Source organism: Callorhinus ursinus, unplaced genomic scaffold (assembly GCF_003265705.2).
Source record: "Callorhinus ursinus isolate GAN/ISIS: 27379988/994484 unplaced genomic scaffold, GSC_fseal_2.0 scaffold18, whole genome shotgun sequence".
Taxonomy (NCBI): domain Eukaryota; kingdom Metazoa; phylum Chordata; class Mammalia; order Carnivora; family Otariidae; genus Callorhinus; species Callorhinus ursinus.
Genome location: NW_027397080.1, coordinates 29176464 through 29193635, shown reverse-complemented (window position 1 = coordinate 29193635; position 17172 = coordinate 29176464). Strand labels below are relative to the sequence as shown.

Below are 17172 nucleotides of genomic sequence, written 5' to 3'. Positions count from 1 at the left end.
CTGCTCGTATAAGAGGATTTTGACCATAAGTGACAATCTATCTGGGCCTCAACGTGATCATCTGTTAGACGGGGCAGGAGTCCTGACCTCACGAAGACACTGGGAACGTCCGATAAGGGGCCTCTGCCTGCTGGCCTGGTCCCCTGGGGCAGGGCAAGCCCCCAGTGAATGGGAGCTTCAATTATCACCCGGGGGATGCAGATGGCTCAGGTTCCTATCAGACGCCTATCTGCGGCGGCTGGTTTTCTGGGATCTCTGCCTGCTTGAGTTGAGAGCCCCCAGTGCACTTGCGGGAAGCTCGTCTGCCGCTGGGCCGGCGTGCAGGGGCAGGGCTGGTGCCCACTGGACCCTACCTGGTAGTTGCACTCGGGGTCCAGGCAATGGTAGTGCTCTCGGTACTGGTAGGCGCAGTGGATGTGGCCACAGTGCTGACTGCCTGAGAACCTGCAAGGACGAGCGGGGGGCTCAGGGCTCTCTGGGCAGCAGTCCCAGTGAGGATGCTTCTCAGGCTCTTGACCGGAGCAGCTGAGAAAAATGTGTGCCCATACCTCAGGGAAGCGCTGCTGGGGTTCAGGGGGGCACAGGGCCCTGTGTGGGGGTGCAGGGGCAGCAGAGGTAGTCTGTAGGGGTGAAGTGGCAGAGGCCTAAGAAAGCTGGGGGAGGGATTGCGCCTGTTGGGAATCCCAGAGCCACTGAATTGCAGGCCTGTGCCACCTGCCCCGGGAACGAGGGCCCAGGGAGGCGCACAGGCCTGGCACCAAGGTGGGGAGGAAGAAGCCGGGGCAGGTCGAAAGTCAGAGCAGAGACACAGGAAGACGCCTGGGATGGGATGGGATGAGGCAGTGAGGGCAGGAGCCCCCCACCATGGCCCGACTGCCTTTCCTGCACGTGCCGCCGCTGGCCCCCCACCCAGGGCTAAGCCAGGTGCTGCAGATACAGGCTGGGAGGGCCCAGCTGCTGAGAGGTGTTAAAGCCTCTCTCTGTCCTGGGCTTTCCTGACACTTGAAACAGCCCAGGGTTATGAATTTTTAAAGCACAGCATCTGTTCGGCTTCCTGCGGCAGGGAGTGTGCTCTCTAGCCAACTCGGCAGCCAGGAGCCCCAGGCTGCCCGGCCACTGCCTGCCTCCCGGGAAACCCCGTGCCTTCTCCAGGCCCTGAGGCTGCCGGGGTGTGGCTCTCGGTCTCGGCGCTGGCTACCCTGGGGAAGCCGCTCTGGGGGAGAGCCCGCAATGACAGTGGGGGAGGAGATGGGCCTCCCCCACTGTAGGACAGTGGGACAGAGATGGAGACCCCCTTCAAGGGGAGAACAACTTGCAAATACATATTTACGCTGAAGCTGCCAAAAGGGCCATCTGCTGAGGCCCTAATAATAATGATAATAATAATAATAATAGAACAGAGAGAAGCTAAAAGGCAGAGAGGGGTGGGAAGAATCTAGAAGATCAGCAGAAAGAGGCCGGGGCACAGCCCCTGCTACGTGCTGTCCCATCGGGCGCTGGCAGCGAGGGGCCTGATTTGGGGGAATCTATTAAGGTGAAGGTTCTTTACCTGCCCATCCTGCTACCTTAGAAATGTATAGGAGCGGGTCTGGAGTCGGGCGGTGAGGATCAAGGCCTGGCCCAGGGAACACACTGAGGCCAGGTCAGGGAGGACCATCGCCCACACCCCTTCTCATCCCCACTGGTTCATGTCTGGCCTGCATCCCACCCAAGACTCCATGTAAGCGACGGTGGGGCTCTGGGCTCACCTGTGGCCTTCAGACACCCTGGCCCAGACCACATCAGGGGGCAGGGGCTCTGAGATGGGGTGTAGTCCCTTGGGGGAATCTGAGGGCAGGAGTGCACAAAGGTGGGAAAGCAGTAGGCACCTTGGCACTGGCGGTCAGATGGACATATGGTCCCACAGTCCCTAGGCGTTCCTGGCACCATCCCACCTTCTCTCCATGGCCGTCTCCTCCCCAGGGGCCTACCTGGCAATATATTTCTGGTAAATGTTTACATCTTCGGTGACAGCTGGTTTATCTGTGGGCAATCCGTTCCTGGCGAGAGACACACAGGGCACAGCCGATTAGCGGACAGGGGGTAGCCTCATGCCCCAGGAGCGTCTAGGGGGCAGCTCCCTGCCCTGGGGCCCTGGCCCTTCCCTCTCTTGCTCTGTCATGTTCTGAGGCCCTCAAGGTGGGACTGAAAAGCCCTTTTGGCAGAACCTTGGCTTGGGTTCAATTCACCCAACTCCGGCGAGGGGAGGACCATCCCAAGCTGGCCGGCTGGAGGGCTCCACCTCAGTCGTGGGCCCCACCTGGAGTCCAGCTGGGTAGGAAGCCTTAGAAGCTGGGGCCTGGCCCCCGTTGTACCCTGCGAGTCAGGAGGAGGATGGGAAGACCCCAGGGGAAGGGGTGAGAGCAGTACCAAGCAAGTGTGCTTAGCTGGTCGGAAACCAGCCCCGCCCCAGGCCAGTGGGCGACTCCCTAGATCAGCTCCCAGGTTGTGCGCTCTGCCTCAAGGGTGTGGGAGGGTGTCTCCCAGTCCCACACAATTGATCCACAGAGAACTTTACCATTGCCTGGGGGTTAGCAATGAGTGGGCTCACCCCCACCCCAGACTCCTGCTTTCTCTCGCTGCCTTCCCCAGAGCCCAGGCTTTGAGCCTGGGAGCCATGACCACCAGTTTGGAGCCCAGAACCCCTAACCCAGACTGGGGCTTCCCCAGCCAACCCCAAGGCTGCATCTGAGGCAGAGAAAGCCTGTCACTGGGAAATGGGGGGTCACAGCAGGCCCCAGTGTGCGTGTTAGCAGATGAGCACATGTGAGAGCAAGTGTGCACACCGCAAGATGTCCGGCCCATGAAATGGGCATGAGCGATTATGTGTGTGTGTGTGTGTGTGTGTGTGTGTGTGTGCAAGCACATGTATGAGAACCTGAGCGTGTATGAACCTGGGTGCATGGTAGATATGCCTAAGGTATGAGTGGATGTGTGCACAAGCATGGGCTTCAGAGGCAGAGAAGTGGGCCTCCTGGCTACTCGAGTCCCGAGCTCAGGATGGGGCGTGACTTACTTGACAGTGGAGACGGTCCCCGTGGTGATGGAGTCTGTTTTGGAGAAGGTCGACTTCAGGTACTCGGGAGTGTTGAAGGGCAGGGAGGCAGGTGGCTCAGGCCCTGGCCCAGGGGCGCTGGGAGCACTGGGCACGCTGGGGAGGGGCGCAGGAGCCAGGCTGGGGGTGGGCGGGACCTTGGCAGGGCCCGGCTTCTGGATGGCACGGACGTCATACTTGGAGGGGCGCCCCACCTTGCCCGTCTTGAAGGCAATGGCCCCGCCCATGTCGGGGCTGCCCTCCCCGGGCTTGAAGAGATGGAGGTATTTGACATTCTCCAGGTCGTACTTGGATGGCTTCTTGTAGGTGCTACCGTTCTGGGGCCGCAAGTTCTCGCCTGTCTTCAGTTTCTGGATGAAGAAGTCGTACTTGGAGGCGCGGGCCACCAGGCCCTGCATGGGGACGCTGCTGTGTGAGGGCAGGGGCAGGATGGTGGCCTTGGTCTCCAGGTGAGCTGTGCTGCTGGGCAGCCGCAGGCCAGGCAGGGACCCCGCCACCTCCTTGCCCGCCCGCTCCTCGGCCTTGGTGCTGTGGGCTGGCCAGGAGAGCTGCTCGCCAGCCTTGAGCTTGCGGATATACTCCTCGTATTTGGAGAAGCGTGCCCGCTTGCTGAGGGCATCCTCGGAGGCAGGCAGCATGGAAGAGGTGGCCACCTCCGGGATGGAGCCTGCGTGCAGCTTCTCGAAGCTGATCTTCCTGGCCAGCTCGTCCCTCGTGTTCTGGTCATCGTAGCCAAACATGCCGAGGAACTCGGTCATGGTAGAAGCCGCGTAGTCCCGGAGTGAGGAGGCCTCTCCTGTGGTGCGGGGAGAGCCCAGTCACCTCTGGGAAAGAGCAGGGTGGCCAAGGGATGGGGGGCACCCCCTCCCCACAAGCCCCCACCCACAGAGGGAGGAGGCTGGCGTGGGGAGGGGGCGGAGCACGACATGATCTATGGACATTTGGCTCACTTGTTAGGTTTTACGACTCTTAAATTAATTTGTTTAAAAAAAAAAGTAATTAATACCGGGGTAAAATAAAACGAGTTCATCAATGCCAGGAAAATCAATTTCCTAAATGTTCTGGCCGATGGCTTTTCAGTACATTAAACAAAGTTTCATAAATGTCTCCTCTCTCTCGCCTTGGCCTAATATGAAAGAGAAGTCACTTTACTGGAAGTAAGGCCAGATCCCAACCCACCTCCTCAGGGTGGGGTGACATGGGGGCTGGGGACAGGTAGGGATGTGGGGCAGCGGCCGTGCCATCAGGAGGGACCCCAGGAGCTGAGGGAGCCCTTGGGGACAGGGTTGGGGTGGGACTGGTTGAGCCCACCTGGGAGACTCTCCCGGATCCCCCAAGTGGACACACAGTCCCTCATCCCCGGGAGGTGGAGGGCTTGCCCCAAGCCTCCCCAGGAGCTGGCCTCTTGGCTTCCCACCAGCCCCCCAGTGGCTGAGGGTCCCAGACAACAGGGCGGAGGGGGCAGGTGCCCTGCTGATGTGTTTACTCAGACTCACTCAGGGCTCTCTGCAGTGAAGATTTATGACGTGGGAAGTCCTACGAACCTCCCCTGCCAATCCTTGTGCTGGCATGTGAGGGTGGTCCCCCTGAGGAGAGTCCGGGCCTGAGAGGTTGGCCTGCCAGCCCTGGCAGCGGACAGACTGTGGCCCGTCTGTGGGCCCCACTTGTGCCCACTGCGGGGGCAACTTCTCCACAGGGACATGAGCAAACACCCGTGTGCACACGCGCACACACATGCACACCCCCAGCTACCTGCCCAGCTCCACAAACACACACATGGACACAAACCACCCCAAATCCTACACGCATCTCCCCAGGATGAGTCTCCTGATGGTGGAGGCAAGCTGATCCTATGCTGCGTGGGCTTTTCCTGTGGAGACCTGCCTCCCTGCACACACCACCTTCCACCACAGCCGACGTGTGACTTCCGGCGCACCCAGACCTGCTCGTTCCCGTGCAGAAACTCACTAAACACCTACTCTGTGCTGTGTCCTGAATCAGGGGTGGGTGCACATAGGAGGGTGAGACCCTCATGGGCCTCAGGGACACACACGTTCTCCGCATTCTCGTCTGAGCCCACAAAGCCAGGCATACTCGGAGAAGCAGGATGCCTGGCCGGGAGTCCTAACAGCACAGCAGGGGAAGGCGTGGCTGAGGAAGGGGAGGCCCAGGACCCCAGCAGGGTGGCCAATGGGGGTCACCTCCCAACCCACATCCCCACCTCCCAGGTCTGTGTGACAAGGACAGTCACAGGTAGCACCTGGCCCCCAAGGTGGGCAGACTGACTCCAGGAGCCAACAGATGGCTGTTCCCCGGGGTGGGGTGGCCGGTCGGCCACTGTCCTAACCTCAAGCTATGTGGGGTGGGGGGCGCCCAGCCTGGGAGGAGTGGGCTCTGGCTGCTAAGATTCAGTGGTTCAGGGACCAGGGAAAGGGGCTAAAAATAGCAGGAGGCAGCTGAGCCCTCACTATATATGGCAGAGAGACAGAAGGCTTTGAAGGGCAGGCAGCTTAGCGGAGGGAGGGGGCCTGGCGGGGGTCTGGGGCAGCCCAGAGGCCTGCATTCCTGAGCCCCCAGGCCCAGAGAAGGTGGCCTGAGCCCGGTGGGCGGATAGGGCTCTAGCTGGTTCTCTCTGGTGGCCTGGGCTGAGCAGGCTGCCCCAGGTGTCAGACCGCAGTCCCACGGGGCCTCCAACCCGAGGAGGAGCGATGCCTGGGTCATGAGGCCACTGGCAGTTCCAGCCCTACCTCCAGGGTCCCAGCTCCCCACTTGGGCTGAGAGAAGACAGGAACCAGGGCAGAGCTGGGCCTGGGAGGGGCTGGGGCCCCGACGGGACAGCGGCCCTTGTCCCTGTCCCTCCCTCTCCTCTGGCTCAGCACAATCACCTTGTGTCTGGGAACGGCAAGGGCTTTTCCTATCAGAGGAAACTGAAGGTCACACTTTTCCTCATTGATCTTGCAATGTTTGTTAATTACTCTGTCACTGATGTGGCGAAGGATAATTAAACAGCTCTGTTTATATCTTATATGCATAATTATGTGGCTGCGCTGGGCTCCCCGCGCAGGGAGGAGATGCGCCCCTCGCTGCAGGGGGAAGGGGATCGGGGAGCAGGCAGGGGAGGCTCGGGGCACCAGGCACAGGCCTGAGAAGGAGGCTAGGAGCGGGAGAAAAAAACCCAGACCTGGGGTTCCATCCTAGCGGTGGTGACCCCCTTCCACCCGAAACTGCAGGCCCTCCCTCCCTGGAGGGGAAGGAGCTCCAGGCTGCTCTGAGTTGTAAGGACAAGGAGACAGCCGAAAAGCCAGGCCTTAGCCATCTCGTGCACAGGAAAGAGGTCAGCCAGAGGAGTGCGTCCCGGGCAGGTGGGTATGATGGGATATGCAGGCTGGGCCGGGTGGGGCCATCGTGCGGCCCTGGGCCTCACCCCCGAGAGGTCCTGCCTGGGATAGCCAACGTCCCTAGTGAGGGTAAGGCTTTTGGGAGAGGACAGGGGAGGGTGGGAGAGTAGGCCTATCCTGGAGCTGACCAGCCCTGCCCCTGTAGGCTCCTCTGTGCAGGCGTGGAGAGACAGTCCAACAGTCTGTCCTCTGTCCTGCATCCCTGCAGCCATCAGACACCCCTGTGCTCACGGTCGCCCCCAGCCCAGCTCACCCTGGGAAGCTTCTCTGCCACCCCAAGCAAGTCTCCCCTGTTCTGGCCACTACCTTGGCCCTAAGCCCCCATGTCAGGAGAACGGGCGGGGCAGAATGAGGTACCGGTAAGGGGAGCACACGTGGGGGAAGGGGGCAGGCTCCGTGGACCCCTCATTCCCCCCGCCGACGGGGTCATGCCATCCATCCATCCGTCCGTCTGGGGCTCAGACACCTACCGGAAGCCTGCTTGGCACCGGGGCTGCTGTTGTCCTTGGAGGCTGCCCCATCAGACTCCTTCTCGTCCGCAACACCACTGCCATCCTTGGGGGGCTCTTCGCCGTGGTCCTCCTCGTCGCTGCAGCCCTGGGGCTGCACCATGTAGACGCCCTCGGGGGGCAGCTCCAGGCCCTCGCGGCCCATCCGTCCCAGGCCCAGCGTGGGCGCGGGCTCCTCACTGTACTCGCCGTTGACCCACTTCTCGATCACTGCCCGCCTCTTGTCTTCCTCGCTGCGGGTGCCCCGGGCCATGCCGGCCTCTCGGTCCCGCGGCCGCAGCGGGCTGCCCTCGGCCTGGGGGCCTGCCTCTGCCCCCTTCTCCACCACCACCTGGCGGCTCAGCTTGGCGCAGATAGCATTGAGCTTCAGGCCGCCTTTGCGCTTGGCCGCCATTGCGGGCTTGTCTGCAGGTGGGTCGGTGCACCGGGTCCCTTCAGCTGCGGGGCAGACGGAGAGGTCAGGGGCAGGCACGTGCTGGGCTCAGCACCCCCCACCACCCTCGGCAGCCCCCAGGCCCCATGTCTTCCCAATCCTCCACCTTCCCTGCACTGTCCTGAGCCTGGCTGGTGGGGCCTCAGGCCCTTCACCGGACCCCGAGCTCCAGGGGCCCAGCTCACCCGGCACTCCATCCTCAGAGCTGGGCACTGGGGCGGGCCTGTACTAGGTGGTTCAAGGAGGGCTTGTTTATAAATGAACATCCCAATGGATGATCTTCAAACACCAGGGGCAGGCTTCTCCTCAGCACCTGGTTTCTGGAAGCATTTCCTACACCTGCTTGGCCCTCAATTCCTCTTCTGAGAAGCAGGCCAGACATGACCCCAGATAGAGGAGGCGGTGTGTCCTCTGACACGCAAGGATACTGAGGTATGCACGCCGGCTGAGGGGCTGGGCACTGGGTAACGCTGGTAAGTGACAGCATCTTGGGAGCATCTGCCACCCCCGCCCCCCGCCATGGCCTGCCGCGCAGGGAAGAGATTGCCGAGAGCCAGGGAGCAGCCTGCACCAACCCCCTGCCTTCCTGTCCCAGCCACAAGGGGCTGGCGCTCTTCCCCACCTGAGCATCTCCTCCCTGGCAGCTCCTCTGCCAGACCTGGTCCCTGGGCCCCACCGGACTCCTACCTCTGCTCACTGGAGAGCCCCGAGACCCCTTCCTTCTCCCCCCGGCCACCCAGGGCCCTCTGAAGGCCTCTGTCTTTCCTCCCTCCCCTCCCCTTCACAGACCCACTCGAATTCTCTGGCCATTTCCTTTCCTCAAGCTTCAGTGAGGGCCATTCAAGGACAGAACTCCTGATAGTCCCTCCGAGAACCGCTCATCCCTGTCCAGGGATCCCACTCTGCCTTCTCGGCCTCAGCCAGCTCCCACGGCCCTAGAAGGCCTGGCTGATTCTGGGAAGCCCACGTCCCCACCTGGAGAAGCCACAGCTGGAACAGGTTGGGATTCCTCACATCCCCAACAGAGAGCCCAAAAGCTGCAGTTGCGGTGCCGAATCCCTGCACATGACAGCTCGACAGAAACTCTAACTAAGGCCGCCTGAGGCCTCGCCACCTTCCTCACGGCTGCTGAGTGGGGCGCCCAGGGTCCGGGGTGGAGGGGATGGTGCACGGCAAGTCCCCTCACCACACAGCCTGGGACCTGCCACAAAGGCCAAGGGTGGACATGCATACACATGTTTGCGTATCTGTCTGTCCTCCACCCTTCCATCCATCCATTTAGTCAGCTCCTGTTGTGGGCCAGACCCCGTGGTGGGCTGGGCACACAGGCTCAGACCACACTGGCTATGGGCACAGGGGGCCCCACTGGAGTCTCTCAGTGGCAGGGCTCCCTCGCGTGTCCCTCAACGGAGGAATGGGCATGTCTGAGTCTCCACCCACAATGGTCAAAAGGCTCAGTGAGGGCAGGGACTCCACTCCCAGGGCCATGGGCAGAAGGGGCTTCCCTATAATGGGTCAATACCCTAAAAACCCCCACACCTGGAAGCCCCCCGAGAGGCATGCTCAGACAGGATGATCACACCTGGGCCTGCCCAGGGACCCTGTTCCACGAGGAGACTCGGCTTGTGCACCTGGGTGATTGCACAATGCCCAGCAGCCCCAGACCTGCCCTGAAGCCGGCTGCCAGGGCACATGGCCTGGGGCCCTAGCGGCCCTGCGACCTAGGCCAGTCTAGGTAGTGTGCAGTGCCAGAGAAGGCTCTGCTTGGCTCACACCAGTCCTCCCAGTCCTGGGGCCCTGGCTCTCCTGGGCCCCACCCTTGCCCAGGCCAGGGGCCCGCTCTCCCCAAGTTCACCCAGATCTCCAAGTCTGTGCTGCCCATGCCCAAGTCTCCAAGCACTGACGGGGGTCCCCTAGTCACACCATCCCACCCAACTGCTGGGCCAGCCGCCAGGCCGGTAACACCAAGTTTCTTCCAGCAGACCTACAGGCAGCAGGCCTCACCTGGCCCCCTCTGTCCCCTGCCCTGGTTGGGAAGGGAAGGGGGGGAGTAGGGGAGCCTGCTCTATTTTTATCAGGAGGTAAGCAGCCAAGTGTGTATGGCAGACAGCAAATGGGTCTATAAATATTTATCCCAAGGAAGAGGGAAGCAAAAGCTCCCAGGGCTGCACTTGCTGCTGATGACACCCCCTCCTTGGGCTCCCACCCATCCTGGAGCCTCCCGGCACTTGGGCCCACCCAGTCCAGCCCACCCTTCCCTGGTCTCGGCTGTGTGCCTGGCTCGGTCCCTCCTGGGCCCCCACCAGCTGTGATGCAGCTGTGCACCCAGGGCCCACCCCCAGCCCACAGGCCCCTTTGCTCCGCCTACACCCCCCACACCTGCCCTCCAGATGCTGCTCTGCCCCAGCCCACCTGCCTTCCAGATGTTGCCCTCCCTCTGACTCTACTGCTGGTCCCAAGGGTAGAGGTGGAGAAGGCGTGTGGGCCTGGGGTGCAGGGCAGGAGGCAGAGGCTAGGGCAGCCGTAGGGAGTATGAAAGAGCTAAGGTCCATCTGCCTTCCGGCCCACTCCGTGGAGCCCTTCTCCCCTCCCCCTCCCTCAGGGCCCTGGGACATACAGGCTACCCCCCTCGTGGTCTGACCCCAGGCTCCTGTCCATGTAAACATTCCTCCGACTTTCTTCCCTAAAATATAAACGCCGTGGCCAGGCCTCAATGGGAGGAAGCCATCCGTCCCCGGCCCTGTCACTGCCCCTTTCATCTCCTTCCCGCCACCAGCCTGCCCGCTGCTCTATTTACACTGGACACTTCCTCTGGGAACAATACTGCCCAGGAGGCAGGCTTGGGCCAGAGGGTGGGAAGGCGAGGGGACTCCTGCACTGCTTACCCAGGGACGGGCTCCAGAAAGGAGGCAGGGGGCGAGGCAGCTGAGGTGGGCCCAGTCAGGCCCGAGGGAAGGAGCGGCCAGGACCTGCATGCAGGCAGCAAGCCTAGTGGCTCTCCCAGCCTCTAGTCTCTGGCCCCAGCAGCTCTGGCCCCGTGTGGTGAGCCTCAGGAGGCGGCACAGCCCCAGGGCATAGCCTGGCTCTCCCCCTTGCTAGCTCACAGCCCTGGGCGGGCTCTCCCCTCCGTGAAAGGGCCACAGGACTTGAAGGTGGGAGAGTTCTGGCAAGCAAGGACCTGAGAAAAGGCAGCTGAGTCCTGGCGCGGGGGGGGGGGGGGGGGGGGGACAAGCAAGCAGGTGTGGTGCACATCTAGGCACAAGATCCCAAGACCTGGAAACCTCACCCGGCCCTGAAGAGAGGGGAGATCAGAGAGCCTGGGGGGGCCTGGCCGGGGGACAGGCTGCCCACTCAGCAACAAACGCCCCCCCGCCCCCCGCATCAGCTCCCAGGGTCTGAACCTTCCCTCCCAGGGCTCCAAACTCCACCAGCCCACCTGCAAGCAGCTCTCCTTTGTGAGCTGAGCAGATCCTGATGGCAGGCAGGTGGGGCAGAAACCAGACTTTCCATGCACATTTCTGGGTACTATCTCACGATATGCCTCACGATGACCCAGTGAAGCAGGGACTGCCATCATCCCTTCTTTGATAGAAGAAACAACTGATCCTGGAGCTGCGCAGACACCCCAGAGCCTGGGCTCACCAAGGCCCCAGGCTCAGCAAGGCGCTGAGGCTGCCACCACGTCCCCAGTTCAGGCTCCTGGGTGGGCTGTAGGAGGTCCCAGGCCTCTCTGCCCTGTCTCCTCCTCACCCCCACTCCTGGTTCCCATAACACGGAGCCCCCTAAAGTGTTAACTGCAATGGGTAAAATGGTGCAGCAGATTGCTACAATAAATAATTTACTGATATTTATAAATATTCAAATCAGCCAGCTTCAGAAATCAAATGAAGGGAGGGCCTCGGGAGAAGGGCCGGTTATGGCAGGAATCTCATCACTCCCTCCAAAGGCTGAGGAGGCCAGGGCTCCTGCCAGTTATGGGGGAGACAGGGGGGCTCCTATAGATGCACCTGGGCCCCTGGGCCCGGATCTCTGGGGACTAAGGGGCTGGGGGTGGCTGGAACGGCTCCACCTCCCAGCCAGGTTGGGGCCAGGCCCTCCCCTGCCCTGCACAGCCTGTGCTCAAGGGGATGAGAAGCTCCAGTGCCCAGCGTCCATGGCCTGGTTCTCCAAGTTGCTTGTCCTGCTGTGGGGGGGGGGCAGTCCCTGGGGACTGGGCAGGCCTGGCAGCCCCCCCCCCCCCAAACTCGTGAGTAATGCATTTCAGGGCCGGGTGGCCTGTCAGCTACCAGGCTCCGGGTGCTTTATGGGCTCTGCCTGGTGGCTCTGAACTCCCTGGTAGGAAATAAAGTTCTCCCTGTGCGTCCCTTCTAAACATTTCACTCAGTGGAAACGGTGTTTAAGAAAAATGAGGACATATTTCTTCCTAAGGATGCAGCGTCCCCTTTGGGCAGCCTAATGCCCGCTGTATATCAGGAGGTGGGGAGGCAAGGGCCAGGCACCCATCCCTGGGGTGGGGATGCTCCAGGGCCCACCTGCCCGTGGCCAGGCAGCTCAGGGCCACGGACACTGCCAGGCCACGGGCCCACAGCCCGGAGTGATAGGGCAGCTGGGACCCTCTGAATACCTCCCCTGTGCTAGAGATTGCACTGGGCACGTCAGTGACCACCCCCCCACCCCACCAACAGTCCCATGAAGCTTTTGACCTGTCCCCATTTCCAGACGAGGAAGCAGAGCCTGGTGAGATTGGTAATTGTGCACGGTGACCCAGAGTCAGTGCTGGAACTGGACTCCCACGGGGCTCGGATGTCCAAGGTCATGGTCTAACACCCCACACACTCCTCCCACTGCCTCCCAATCAGGGTGGTGGCAATGTTGGAGCCTCCACCCTTGCATCCCTAAGAACTTGAACTTGACAGGCCACCAACCCCCGTTCTGGGGGGGATGTGTCTATGTTCATTCAACAACCCCTCTGAACTCCTTCTACAGGCCAGGCCCTGGGCTTAATCCTTAGGACACAAGGTGAGCAAGACAGACTGTCCTGGTTCCTGCCATCACAGCCAGCTCAAACTTAGACAAGGGGGCAGACATTCACGTCATTACAAGCGCCATCACTGTGGTGAAAGGTCCAGGTGCCACAGGGACAGCGAGTCTAGGGAGCCAGGAAGGGTCCCCCTAGAGACCCATCCCCTGCTTCCCCCCAAGCTCCCTGACCATCCCTCCCACCTTTCTCCTTGCCCCCACTGCTAGCCCAGTTTGCTGCCCTATTATCTTCTTCAGCTCTGACTCCCTCCCCCAAGCCAGCACCTGTCCTCCAGGAGAGGGGGTCCTCCTCTCTTGGGCCAGAGCCCACCCCCAGCTCGGAACAGAAGGGCCGCCCAGCTTTTGCGGGTGAGAGCAGGGCCACTGCTCCCCAGGGCTCTCAGCCAGGCCCCCTGGTCCCCAACAGCGCTAAGGCAGGAAGTGGGGGGGCCCTGGCCACCAGGTCCTACTTGCCCCCCTTTGTTTATTTATTTATTATGATTTTTTAGTCCAGTTAAAAGGTTTACTATCCAGACGCGTCTAAGTGGCCTCACTTAGCGTAAGTAACTCTATAAATCAGGGGAACTGTTAGCATCCACCGCACAGGCTGGCTATCAATCTCCCCCAGGTCACAGCCAAACAGGAAGGAGAGAAAAAAAGAGCTACCACCCAGGGGAGATTTAAAACACACACACGGCGCACACACAGACCGTGCACGTGCACACACACTCGGTGTCTCCGTATTTGTAGAATCATATTAGAAGTCACACGTGCACATGTGGAGCGGCCCAGAAACTGAGCGTGCCGTGTGTGGTCATGATAACAGAGCACAAACAGGGCTCCTGCGGCTGAAAAGAGAGTCAGAGCCCGAGGGCAGGGAGTCTCCCATGGGCCCCCCCCCAGGGCCAGGGGCTCACACCTGAGCTGCCCTTCCCGAGGCGAGTGGCTCTGGAGGGCCGGGGAGGGGCTCCGCTCCATCCCCTCCACTCTTTGTGGCCCCTGCCTCTGCAAACCCAAAGGGCCGAGCTTTCTCCTTTTGTGTGCCCAAGGTAAGCACTCAGTGCGGAGGTGGAGCCACGGAAAGCGCCAGGGAGGCCAGCACTCGCAGGCCGCTGCAGAGGGGCACGCTGTGGTCCCAGCTCCTCTCCAGCCAAGGCCAGCCAAGGCCACTCAAGGCCGGGCCCACCCCCGACACAGCACAGGACTCAAGAAGGGTGGCACCATCTGAAGGAGTGACCAGCGGCCTCAGAAGGTGCCCAGGCTAGGTGAGCGCCCAGAGCCACCTGTCCACAGGGATGCCCCACCTTTTTACTCCAGTAGGTGTGGCCGGATGTGCACGCAGCTTGGACACAGGCCCCCACCCCCATCACCCAGAGAGGCCCCGGACCCGGAAGGACCCACTAGCTGGGCCACACCAGGCAGCGGAGTGGGAGAGTCCTCTCCTGGCCTCCTCTGTGGATCCCCAAGGCCAGGCAAGGCAGCCTGAGGGGGGACGGCCCGCCCGGGGCCCACCTCTCCCACCTCGCCCTGGAGGCCTCCCGGCTCACCCGCCTGCCTGCCCGCCGCATCTCCCGTGAACTCTATTTCTCTTTCCTCTCTGAAAACAACTGAGCTGTAAATACTGTTTAACCTTCTCCCCCCCTCCCCCCCACCCCCTCCCCTCCGCACTATAAAAACACAAATATGCCATAACTCAGCCGGCCCGGCCGCCCAGCCTCCAACATGCCCCGCGCCCGGGCCTCTCAGGAAGGTCATTACAAACGACTTTCCGATTCACTGCTCCTGAAATAATTTTGTGTATTAAAACCTGAATCTGCACTTTCTGGGGCCGAAAGCCTCGCTTAATTATGGCGGGTGTCCTTGGGACGGACAGTGATCCTTCACTCGCCAGCCCGCCCGCTCCAGCCCTCCGCCCGCCAGCCCGCCCCCCTCCCTGGGCCCAATCTGTTTTCAAAGTGTGTCTGTCCTTTATTAAATTGTTTTCTTTTCCACATTATCAGTTGCCATGGAGACCTCATCTCTCGGATTATTTGAATTTCATTATATCTATTGATTTGGGAGCATTTCATCTTTTTTATTGTTTTTCTGTCAATTTTCAAAACGAATAACCATCTAATTTGCGTCAGTGCTGATTATGTTTGTCCCTCAATAGAGGTCGGCAGCTGCGCTGGGGAAACAAATCAATGAAAAACCATCATAAAACTCCCCACTCCAGTCTCCGGGATGTGTGGGTGACATTCCACGCCTGTGAGAGACACACTCATCAGCTCCAAGTTCGGCTACGGTGGCAGCCGGCTCCGCTCCACGTCCGCCTCCTCTGGCCTTAATATTTAATTTCGCGATTTGGGGCATTATTAGTGGTGTTTTTATTAGTGCGTGTGCATGTGAGTGTTTGGTGGTGGGCCGGCTGTTCCGTTAATTTGTGGGTGAGGCTGGGAAAGCCCAGAGGAGGGCAGGGCGGACAGGGCTGGGGTGCGGTGGGAAGTGAAGGAAGCAGAAGGGGAGCCCCGAGGAGGGGGACGGGGGGCCCTGGGAACGGGAGGGCCACGCTGAGGGGCGGGAAAAGGGGGGGTCACAGAAGGGGGACCAAGCGAAGGGGAGGAAAAGAGGGAATTCAAATTGCTTACTTTGTTGGTTTTTTTTAAATAATTTATGCAATTTTAAGCATTTATGTATAAATTTTTTAATAAGCCACCCTGGAGCAGGATGGCCATTAACATCCCAACGTCCTTCTGTCCAATGGGCTGGCGGAGAGGATCAATTTCTGAGAGTACTTTCCCTTTTTTATGACATGATAAAATGCTTTTAAAGCAACTTACACAAATATGGAAATTTTTTTTTCTTTTTTTCCCTGTCCCCTCTCCCTTCCCCTAACAGCCTTCTTATCCACCAGGGAGGAGTGTGTGTGTGTGTGTGTGTGTGTGCGCATGTGCGCGCACACGCGGGCACACACACACGCATACACACACACACTTGTGCTCCTGCTCCCTCTGCTGCTGGGGAGGGGGGCTGCGGGGGGGACTGCGGGGGGGGGGGGCTGGCAGGGAGACAGCCCCAGTTCTAACTGGAACTGGCCGCCTGTCCTTCTAACAAGGGCATAAACTTTCATTACCCATGCACGCAGTCAAAGACAATTTAGGGAAACGCGCTGCTCGGAAAAGGAAAACCTCAGCGATTCGTGACCCACGCCGCTGCCATCTGGGGGGCTCTGGCCTCCAGCTCCAGGGAGCCAGGGTCCTGAACCTCTGGCCCTGCCCACTGGAGGGTTGGGGAGGGGCCCTCGTGGGCGTAGCCTGCAGAGGGAGGGGAGAGAGTGGAGGGAGGGCAAGGGTCTCTGCCTTGGCTGGCTGAGAGCACCTGCGCAGGCCAGGGGACAGTCCCCGTTGTGCTCTCCCCCCACTCCTCTTCACTGCCCCACCAGGCATGGGCCCTCGAGGGCAAGCACGGGGCTCATGCCCTTCTGCCACCCAGTACTGGCACAGAGCAGAAGCTCAGCTCTGTGGATGGATGGATGAAAGGATGGACAGGCGGAGGGACTGAGTGAAGACAAAGTAGGAAACCAGGCCCAGATGCCCTCATGAGGCCCCAGAAGGAGACCCACAGATGCTGGAGAAAGGCTCCCTGTCCAGGTATCACCTGCTCTGGAAAGGGGTCTGGGACAGGAGTGCCTCTGGGTATAGAGGATGGGGGGCACTGGAGCGAGACAGGGCACCGGAGCAAGACCTGGCTACCATCATCCCTACCCTAGGCCTGAACCCCAACTCCCTGAGATGGAGCCAGGTCTTTTGAGGAAGAGGGCAAGTGTCCTATGCCCAGGCTTGGGGACGACCCTTACTTCCATGTCCCCTTCACCTTGCAGCCCTTCCTCCTGATGGGGAGCAGGAGGGGAGACCCAAGGGGTGAACCCTGCCCAAGGGCTGAGGGGGATGATCCTGGTTCCCAGCACAGTGCCCAGAGCCTTTCTCTGCCTTGCCATCGAGGGACAGCGCCTGGTCCTCCCATACCATCCACGCTTGGGCACCGGGACTTTGACAGCATCCAGATCAGACAAATCGACATTAGAAACTTGGGTCTTCCTCTTAAAGCTCGCCACTTCTAAGGAAGTTTGGTCTCTGCCCTGGGCCTCAGTGTCCTCATCTGAAACAGGGCTGCTGAACGGATGGAATCGAGTGACATGTCTGGCACAGCACCTCGGAGCACGTGGGGCCTGCCCCTCTACTGGATGGTGACTGTGGGCAGGGTCCCTGCCTTGGTAGGGTGAAGGGGTGTTCCCTCCCAGACCGGGGTGGGGGGGGGCAGGGAAGGGAAACCAGCCTCCCAGAGATCTAGGAACTCTGGGTCCTCCTGCTTCTCCCAACCCCCAGAGTCCCCCTTTCTCCTGGGGCCCTCAGCTGTCTAGGCCCCTGAGAGCTGAGTGTTCTCCTGCCCTCGAGTCCTGGAGTATCTCTTGGGAGGCACCCTCTCTGGGCGGACCTGACCCTCGGCATCCTCGGAGCAGCAAGGGAGCACCCCTGCTGTCGCCAGGCCACCCCAGCCCTCGGTGGGGACCCAAGGGGAGCCCACCCTCCTCCCCTTCCATGTTCAGATTCCCCCCCTCCCACTGTCATTAAAATAACAAGTTTCTGTTACAATCTAAACATTCCCACATCGCATAAAGGGTTATATTACACCCGAGTCACTCCCGGGCCCGTGTTTGCACAGAAAAGCTCACGGCAGGTC

General features: G+C 60.7%; 1 protein-coding gene across 1 annotated transcript in view; it reads right to left on the bottom strand.

Annotated features, from left to right (window-relative positions):
• Positions 1-17172, bottom strand: part of CASZ1 (castor zinc finger 1) — a 54516-nt gene that overhangs the window by 18893 nt on the left and 18451 nt on the right. The window contains 4 exon segments of the mRNA XM_025857149.2: positions 354-444; positions 1971-2039; positions 3056-3890; positions 6963-7439. Of these exon segments, the coding sequence (XP_025712934.2) occupies positions 354-444; positions 1971-2039; positions 3056-3890; positions 6963-7439 (1472 nt within the window).